Below are 10,055 nucleotides of genomic sequence, written 5' to 3'. Positions count from 1 at the left end.
GTGTGTGTTTATGTTCGGATGTCAATGTAAGTCCAGTGATTGGCATTTGGGCTCCACGTTTGCCTCTTTGCGTGTGTTTTAGGTTCGGATGCTGACATAAGTCCAGTGATTGGCAGTCGGGCTCCACGTTTGCCACTTTGCGTGTGTTTTAGGTTCGGATGCTGACATAAGTCCAGTGATTGGCAGTCGGGCTCCACGTTTGCCTGCCTGTGTCTTGTTTTGTTTGTGTGCGTGTCAGCCGAGCTACGAATGCTCTGATTCTTCTCTCGTCCGAGAAGATACGTATGCATAGGATACGATATCCTAGCGAGCATGTGTCGTTTCCCCAGTCCGAACTACTTCGACTCTGATGTCTATGCCTGATAGACTAAGTAGGCCCAGGATGCGACATCCTGCCGAGTCAGTTTCAGTCAGTTTCTTTTGTCTCTTTTCAGCCAGTGTGTGTGTGTGAGCAGCGTTTTAGCAACCATTTCCCTTCCTTTTGTGCGTGGATCCCGTCGAGTACGACGGATGCGTAGGGGTGCTAATACCTTCCCTTCGCATAACCGACTCCCGAACCCATACTCTTTGGTCGCGAGACCATGTTCTTTCCCAGGTTTACTCTGAGCGTTTCCTTTCCCTCTTTTGGGATAAATAACGCACGGTGGCGGCTCTGTTGTTCTTGTTTTCCCGCCGGTTTTTCGCGCGATGCGACAATGTGCACATAAAAATTTTCATGATTGTTTGATTCATTTCTGTTTTAATATGGAATTTTGATTCTTGATGTCCAATTGTGAGCTTTGTAATTGCCTTTGCCATATCTTGCTCATGTGATGACCTTGCTTTATGCTTTAGACTTGGTCCTTTTTAGGATATGTTCTTGATTGAATAAATGTGCTTCATGTTGAATATTGGTTGCTGTTTTGACTTTTTGCTTTGCCTTTGACCCTAGTCTTTGTACTAGTGGTTTGTACTCATCTTGTGAGCTTTGTATTTCAGGTTCAAGCTTAGCTCTAGTGGTTGATGCAATCTTATGACTTGAGATGCAAATTTTCTTTGTCCACTAACCTTTGTTGTGTTGTAGGTACCTTGGTGATGAACTCACTTGAGTTGTTGACTTGCCTTGTATGCATATTGGTTGTAACATTGTTGATTGACTGTTTGGTTTGTCTGAATGTGAATATTGACTTGTTTGACTTTCTTACAGGTACTTTAGTCGCTCTTAGCTCATTACTTGAGCTTTGCTTTGCTTGTGGTTGGCATACCACTTAGGTAATCATCCTCTAACTCCATGTAGTCTGGAAGCCCTGTCGTTTCTTTTGGCAGGCATTTGGCTGAAGTCCTCCCTAAAGTGCAATGATTGTGTTTGTTTACTTTTGTGCCATGTACTTCAAGTCCTCCTAAGTGAAGAGGCAATTGGCAGATAGAAGGGACTAGCAGTCAGTCCCCTGCTAATCATTTGAGTCGTTCATTATGCTCGCACCACGTGCTGAGGCTCTTGAACCTTACCCAAGATCCTTGTATATAGAGTCAGTCAAGTGGAGTAGGGTCCCACATTCTGGATCCCCACGTTTTCATTGATTGAAGCTCACCCAGGCCCGGGTTAAGAGCTATGAGGTCTTACCCTCATTACCTTTCATCTGCTCACCCTGACGGTCAATGTCAACGGTTACGAGCCCTCAGATACCCTTCCAGTTGGCTTGTTTGTCGAGGTTGATATGACCCCTTGACTAAAGCCCGACTTGTTTGTCGAGGTTGATATGACCGCTTGATGTTTGAGCCCCCTTGTTCGTGTGTTTACTTCATGTATATGTGTTTGTGTGGTGTGATTGTATCCCCATAGGGTTGCTAGACTTCGCATAGTCTCTCATTTGCATGTCAATTAAGGTAGCACGGTTCCTTCGTCTAGGACTTCCTTTCTTGCGTGAGCATCCTAAAACATAAAAAAACTTGATCTTCTCTTAAGGACACGTTGACTCCTTCTACTACAGGTGAGTAAGTCTCCAAAGGTCGAGCATCCGGTAGATTGCGTAGTAACGTTGTTCATCTAAAAAACACAAAATAAATAGAAATAGTTTAGCCGAACTACGGTAACTCTGATTCTCATGTTCAGATGAGATACGTAGGCACGAGACGCGATGTCTTGTCGAGTTTGACTGACAACTAACATTAATCCTTTTCTCTCGCCCTCGTTGCGATCGAGACCTTCCTTTTCTCTTGCCCTAATTGCAATCGAGACCCTTCTTCTTGTCGTGTGCGTTTGTTGGGAGTCTGATGTAAGTCCAGCGATTGGCATTCGGTTTCCCATTTGTTTGTTGTTTGTTTGGAGTCTGATGTAAGTCCAGCGATTGACATTCGGTTTCCTGTTTGCGTTTCTTCGTTCGGAGTCGGATGTAAGCCCAGCGATTGGCATTCCGTTTCCTCGTTTGCGTTTGCTTGTCTGGAGTTGGATGTAAGCCCATTTATTGGCATTCCGTTTCCAGTTGTGTGTTTCGTTTGACGTCTCAGCGTCTTTGGTTTAGCGTTTTGTTTCGGCGTGCGTTAGCCGAGCTACGAGTGCTCTAATTCTTACTCTGTTCAGATAAGATACGTATGCATAGGATGCGATGTCCTAGCGAGCACGTTTCTCATTCCGCCGAACTACGTCGACTCTGATGTTTATTTCTGACAAACTACGTAGGCCCAGGACGCGATATCCTGCCGAGTCATCTTCTTCCGTCTTCTTTCATCTGTGTTTCATTCCAGTCTTGTGCAGTTTTTGAGCAGTTATTCAGCAACCTTATCCTATTCTTTCTGAGCGTGGATCCCGTCGAGTACGACGGACGTGAGGGGGTGCTAATACCTTCCCCTTGCGTAACCGACTCCCGATCCTAGCAATCTCTGGTCGTAAGACCATTTCCTTTCCAGGTTTACTTCGAGCGTTTCCTTTCCCTCCTTTGGGATAAATAACGCACGGTGGCGGCTCTGTGTCTTTTCCTGCCGGTTGTTTTTCGCGTATGCGACATAGTGCAATAAGGAAATTAGAGCATTCATAGTTTGGGGAACTACGGTTTGTTGGTGTATTTTAATGAAAAATTGTTTAAATCATGTTCTAAAGGCTAAACATTGGCTTGTATACTCTCGGTAGAGGCTTAAATACTAGTTTGTTATGCGCGTTAGAAGAATTAAATAATGTTCTTTCTGTAAAGGTTTTTGATCGCACTGGGGCGAGAATTTGAGTTAATATGTTGAACATTTGGTTTGAATGAAGACTACTTGGATAGTCGAGTAAGACAACTCGTATCCAAATAATCGAGGAGAGGAATCGAAGGCTCTAGACCATATCCATTTTCATCCTTAATTGCAAAAAGGTTTGGTATTGTTAAAATATTTTAAAGGGATAACAAATACTCAAATGACCGAGTAAGGCAACTTGTATCCAAATAATCGAGGAGAGGAATTGAAGGCTCTAGACCATCTCCGTTTTCATCCTTAATTATAAAAGGGTTTGATATTGTTAAAATATTTTAAAGGGATGACAAATACTCAAATGGTCGAGTAAGGTAACTTGTATCCAAGTATACGGGAAAGGGAATAGAAGGCTCTAGACAACTTTCTATTTCATCTAAATTATTATAAAAATGAGTTTATGTAGGATTGATATTTTTTAGATAAACGACGAATACTCAAATAATCGAGTAAGGAAACTCATATCCAAGTATTCAAGGAGAGGAATCGAAGGCTCTAGACCATCTCCCTCTTCATTTAGTTTATTATAAAATGATTTGATTTAATTGGTTTAGAAGTTTTTAAGAGAAATGACAATTGTTTGACTAATCGAGTAAGGAAACTCGTACCCAAACAATTGAGGAGAGGAGTCGAAGGCTCAAAACCATCCCCTTTTTTCATTTCTAAATAACGTTCAAGTATAATTAGAGTGTTTTAGTATTGGTTTAATAAAATACTCGACGTTGAATCAAAGTTTTGAATTTGCGTTTAAAACGAAAAGGGATTTGGATGATTTTGAAAAATATACTTGATGTTGATCAATTATCTTTGATTTTAGTATTTTTGAAATGTTAATTTTAATAGTCATTTTGTCTTTTTGGATTAACAATTATGCATCAACTAAAAATACAATAAAAAAAAATAAAGCAATAAAAAATGTAACAAAAATAATGAAAGGAAATAAAAGAAAAAACAAAGATAAATCAATAATAAGAAAATAATAAATAAAAAAAGAAAAAAGACAAAAATAGACCTCTAGGCCCAAATGATGGAGGCCCACAAGGGTGTGCTGAGCAATCAAGGGGTGTGGGAAGACTTCATCTTCTCCAACCCCATATTTGATTACTATTCCCGTAGCAACAAAAAGAGAAGAAAAATGGTTCCAACAAAAACTTAAAAACACCATAACTTTCTCAATTTTTTACGGAATTAAACAAATAAATAATGAAATTTATTTACTCGATCCCATGAACACAATGATATATTCAAAATCAGAAAATAAACAACAACAAAAATTCGAAAATCAACAAAATGTAGCAATATATATATATATATATATATATATATATATATATATATATATATATATATATATATATATATATATATATATATATATATATATATATATATGCTTGATTTGACCTTTTTATCCACCCTCATGACAAACGAACTATGAATTCTTGCTCGGGGTGATGTTGGAAAGTTATTGGATACATTACTTATTTAAAACAAACATCATTTTGCATTTGACTCTTTTTGTTCATGGAGCTTCAAGAACACTTTAAACTCTTGATTTTGAAACCAATTGAGTTTCCATACAAAATGGTAATTATTAAGGTACTAAATAGATAAAGCAAAAGTAAAAATATAATAAAATTAAATAAAGAACAAACATAAGATCCATTTAAACAACAACAAATCATGTTTGCTTATGGAGGCTCAAGAACACTTTTCAACTCTTGATTTTGAAATCAATTGAGTTTCCATACAAAATGGTGATGATTAAGGTACTAAATAAATAAAGCAAGAGTAAAAATGCAATATAATTAAATAAAAAACAAGCATAAGATCCATTTAAACAACAACAAATCACTTTTGCTTATAGAGGTCCAAAAACATTTTTCAACTCTTAATTTCAAATCAATTGAGTTTCTATGAAAAACGGTGATGATTAAGGTACTAAATAAATAAAGCAAGAGTAAAAATGTAATAAAGTTAAATAAAGAACAAACATAAGAGCCTACTGAAGCTAGCAAAAATATATCCGAACGCATCGCATGCTCGAACATACAATAGAGTCTCCATCGAACTTTATTTATTTCCGAAGGAAAGGGAAAACATAGATAAAACACGGGGAAAGAGAAATTGGGTAAGGAAGTCGGTTATACAAGGGGAGGATATTAGCACACCTAACATCCGTTGTACTCAACGGGAACCGTTTTAACCATTCTTTGCTTGAATGAGTGTTATATCTAAGAGTTACTCATGAAAGAATAAAGGAAAAATAATGAAATAGATAGAATACTCAATGAGGATTAGGGTCCTCATGCCTACGTATCCTTATAGTGAAATAAGGAATTCAGAGCTCCGTAGTTCATAGAACTAGTGGTGGGAGGTGAAAAGAAGAGCGATATCAAATATGATCTGAACCAAACTCCAAAAAGGGATTAAATCTGAACCCAAGAGTAAAACTGACATGAACCAACAAGTGATGAGCCTAAGGCATGGTGTCACTGTATTAGAATGACCAAAACAAAGATAATTAAGTGTCTGGCAATAAGCCAAACAACTCTTGGTTCACAAGCAAACATAAGATGAAGCTCAAAGAAATTTTGTATTTCGCTTAAAGAGAGAGGTATATCACATGGAGTGAATGAAGGTAGAAGCTTTTGAATGAAGGTAATGATTAATGGTTCATGGAGATGAATGGAGTGATAGAAAAAAGTAACTAAAGTCAAATAATTGAAGGATTTGGTAAAAGTGACAGAAGGTATAGTCTGGAATAAAAAGTAAGGTTATATTGGAACCCATAAGGTAAATGGTATTCGAAACCACAAAGTAAAGGTGGCATGGACCACAAGTGAGGGGCCTAAGGCATGGTATCACTATATGGTTGGGTAAAAAACAAGGAATTAAATGTTTGGCAATAAGCCAAATAACTCTTGGTATAAAGGTGGGCAATTGTCCTAAAAGGGTATATATGGAATTCCAAGGAAACTGTATTTGGTTCCAAAGAAAGGAAGTATGTCACTGAGATGAATGGTTATAATTGAAGATAGATGATGGATCATGAAATATATGAATGGAGCCCTAAGGCAGGAGAAAGAGGAATAAATAGGAATGTTCTCGCCAAGGATTCGCATCCTCGTGCCTATGTATTCTCACCATGCAATGAGAAAGTCAGAGTTGCTTAGTTCGTGGAACTACGAAAATAAAGAGAAGGAGAGATTGAAGTGATGAAAAGTATAACTTGCACCAAAAGACAATGGTGGCATGGGAAACCATAAAGGTAAATAAACTTTTAACCAAGGAGTAAACAGGCAAGTCAACAAGTGAACGGTCTAAGGCATGGTACCACTGTATTGGAATGGCCCAAAACAAAGAGAATTAAATGGCTGGAAATAGGCCAAGCAACTCTTAGTTCACAAGGTGGACTCCAATTAAATCGTCCTAAAAGGATAAGCATGGAACCCAAAGGAGAATGATGTTTGGTACAAGGAACAATATACCACTGTAGGGAGAACAAGCAATTTGAAAACAAAAAGAATAGTATATTGAATCCATGAAGGAATAAACTCTGAACCAAATATTAAAGGTAAACCAACAAGTGAGGGGCCTAAGGCATGGTATCACTATATTGGAATAACCAAAAACAAAGGAATTAAGTGTTTGACAATAAGCCAAACAACTCTTAGTTCACAAGGTGGACTTTGATCCTAAAATGATAAGAATGGAATCCAAATGGATAATATATTTGGTTTCAAAAGAATGGTATTGATTGATGAAGAACTATAAATAAGGTAGGATTAATAAATAGGGTAGCTCACGGAGAATCTGAATCCTTGTGCCTACGTATTTTCACTGTACAATGAGAAAGTCAGATCTCCGTAGTTTGGCTGACTACAAACGAAATAAAGACATCAAGGAACTGATAAGGAAAAAGAGATGATAATGAGAGATGAATAAGACTTGGCAGTCACTGGATATGAACCACATTAAAGTCTATAAACGAAGGCGAATGCTTTGAGTAGCTAGGGCATATGCCCCATACACAAAGTCACTCTAGACAAGGGTAGGAAAAACTTCATCTCATCATTCTTCATTGCTTAAGGCTCATGGCATGTGATATTTATCATGACTGACAAGGGTTAAAGAAGAAATCTCCTTGCTTCTCCTTAGGATGAGGCTACTTTGGATAAGAGGACTTGACAATTATTTGATTCGCGTTGTATTAAAGTCTATGAACGAAGGCGAATGCTTTGAATAGATAAGGCCTACTCCCCGTACACAAAGTCACTCCAGAAAAGGGTAGGAGAAACTTCATCTCATCATTCTCCGTTGCTTAAGGCTCATGATATACAACTTGAATTATGATTACAAGTGTTGATACCTTTTTTGTGCTTGAGAAGTGGTTCACTTTGTCAACTATGCTTGATTGGTATTGATATTGAAATCTTGATCTTAGATTTGAACCTTGAGGTCTTGAGCTCCTGAGATTCAGCATATCCAATACAACTTGAGCACAATGGACCGACCCTATCAAGTGATAAGGAGTCTTTTGATCACTTGAATAGGCTTGGGGATTTAAACACGATGCAAAGGATTTGGTTGACCAAAGTGACCTTTGGTCAACACTAATCAATGGGATTTAAGAAAATATTAGTTGAATAACCTAATAAATTAATTAGTTAATTAAATCAGATGTTTCTAAATAACCCCGAGCTAAGGGATCATGCAAAAATTAGAATTTTCCTACTTAGGGGCAAAATAGGCAATATGCATAAATTTGGTGAATATACACAAATTGATTAAATGAAAATAAAATCAAGATTATATAAGACCAATTAATCAATTAAAACCGATCATGAATACGTGAAGAGAATGGACTAGGCTAAATCCAATTTAACAAAACCTAAAATTTCTAAAGGTTTTAATTAATTGATTAATTAAAAATTATATTCATTAATCATAATTAATTAATTAAATAAAAATTAACTAATTAAAATGATTAACCTAAATTATGATCATTCTAATAACTAACCGACATGGTTAATTACATTAAGAAAAAAAATCAGAATTTAATTAAGCAATTAAATATGATTAAACAAAATAAACAAAAAGGCTTAGAAAGCGAAATCAATGCTTCAATTCAAGCTTCAGCAGATACGAGCTCAAAAACAACAACGAATTATGGAAGAAAGCGAAAACTCACCGATTTCGACACGACGGCGAAAACAGGTATGACTTCCTTCTCCTTCCTCCGTTTTTGAATCAATCTTCTCCTTCTTCTTCAATTCTTCTATGCGTTTCTTCTGCGGTTGTTGTTGATTGATGTTGCATGAGGTTTTGTTGTGAGGTAGCAAAATGTTATTGCAGAGCGATTAAGAGGCTTAACTCTACTGCTTAGAGCTTCAAAGGTTAAATCTCTAACCATAATGGTGAATAGAGCGTATGAGGAGGGTGGGGAAAATTTTTCAGAGAGATAATGGCTGAGGGAGATGAAAAATTGAGCAATAATTGTGTATGAGCCTTCATGAACTGATGATGAGGGTATATATATGTTGTGATTCGGTTAGAAATTTAGTTGAAATTCGGTTGAAATTCACCTCAAATGCAGAAGTTAGTTAGAGTTGGTTAGTTAATTGTAATAGTTATATTAATGGAATTGAAATTAATTGGAAATGAATTTGGAACTAATTTGGTTTTGAATTTGAGGTTAATTTGTAAATGAGTTTGAGGTTAATTTTGTTTTGATTTATTGGACTGTGATTAAATTTTCCTTGAACTTGACCATTATGCAGAATTGAAATTCAAACTAATGTCCATGCAATGTTAAACTAGGCTCTGCTAGAAAAATTAGTTTGGGTCCAATTTTATTACTGTCATGTTTTGCTTTGGAAAGCTGTTAAATCCTATTGATACTCGAAGCTTGAAACTGATAGCCACCACCATTCCTGTTAGACGCTTATTGGTGAATCATCATGATGCCCTTTGTTGATGTGAAGCTATAATGTTAAGTGAACTTGTGAATTTGTTGCAGGCATTTAGGACTAAGGTGCCTTGATTTGTTGCTGAAGGCATTATTGATCCATGAGGCTTGCTACATTATGCTAAAATCCATGGTATTCATGTTCCTGCTCGTGGATTTGATCCAATGCTTGGTATGTTGTTATGTTAATTGAACAATATGCTTGGATGTTACCACATGATTGATATTTGTTTAATTTGCTGCAGATTTAAGGCATTGCCCGAGTTGGACAAGGATGCAACATGAGATCATTAAGATGACCAAGGCTCTCTCCATTTTTTAACTCAACCCAAAGCACCAAGACATGTGATTAAGATGGGGAAAAATATATTAGTGTAATGCATGATGTAATGCTTGTACCTAAACCCTCATTTGGGTCATTCAAAATGTAATACATAAAAAATGTAATTGATTTTAAAATGGTGAATCCAAATTTAATTCAATTGCACTTGTTTTATTATGCATAAAGTATTGATATGAAATGTGTATGAAAGGATATCATGATTTAGGCCTAGAAATAAAACCTTTGACTTGTTGGTTTAGGTCAATTAGTTGACCAAAAAGTCAACAGTTAACCAAAAGTCAACCTAGGTGCAAAAAGGGGTAACTCACCAATCAAAGCTCATGATGAATCTAAAAATGAAATGCAATGGTCCAAAATGAATGAATGGACTTGTAAATCAAGCTACCACATGACTTGAACTAAAAAAATGTCATTTTGCACCAATGATCATTCCCTAAGATAGTTTGTATTTATGACAAGCAAATCCTAAGACAAAATGTGAATCAACCATCTTTGATCATCTGAATCACATTGAATGAAATGAATTAAAAGGTA

The 10,055-nt window shown here is 36.5% G+C and overlaps 1 protein-coding gene across 1 annotated transcript; it reads left to right on the top strand.

Annotated features, from left to right (window-relative positions):
• Positions 1-7,559: 7,559 nt before the first annotated feature.
• LOC127079242 (uncharacterized) lies at positions 7,560-9,660 on the top strand. The gene is made up of 4 exons (XM_051019650.1): positions 7,560-7,627; positions 8,311-8,427; positions 9,230-9,350; positions 9,424-9,660. Exons 1-4 carry the CDS (start codon positions 7,560-7,562, stop codon positions 9,427-9,429), a joined length of 312 nt encoding a protein of 103 aa, XP_050875607.1. The 3' UTR covers positions 9,430-9,660.
• The last annotated feature ends 395 nt before the right edge of the window (positions 9,661-10,055 follow it).

This window comes from Lathyrus oleraceus, chromosome 5, assembly GCF_024323335.1.
Source record: "Lathyrus oleraceus cultivar Zhongwan6 chromosome 5, CAAS_Psat_ZW6_1.0, whole genome shotgun sequence".
NCBI classification, from domain to species: domain Eukaryota; kingdom Viridiplantae; phylum Streptophyta; class Magnoliopsida; order Fabales; family Fabaceae; genus Lathyrus; species Lathyrus oleraceus.
This window is presented reverse-complemented; position numbering and strand designations above follow the sequence as displayed.

Excerpts from the sequence above, each read along its gene's own strand:
- LOC127079242 (XM_051019650.1), top strand. The coding sequence starts at position 7,560 with ATGATTACAAGTGTTGATACCTTTTTTGTGCTTGAGAAGTGGTTCACT. Across the intron at positions 7,628-8,310 it reads TTGTCAACTATGCTTGATTG|GCTTAGAAAGCGAAATCAAT; the intron begins GTATTGATATTG and ends ATAAACAAAAAG. Across the intron at positions 8,428-9,229 it reads CGACACGACGGCGAAAACAG|GCATTTAGGACTAAGGTGCC; the intron begins GTATGACTTCCT and ends AATTTGTTGCAG.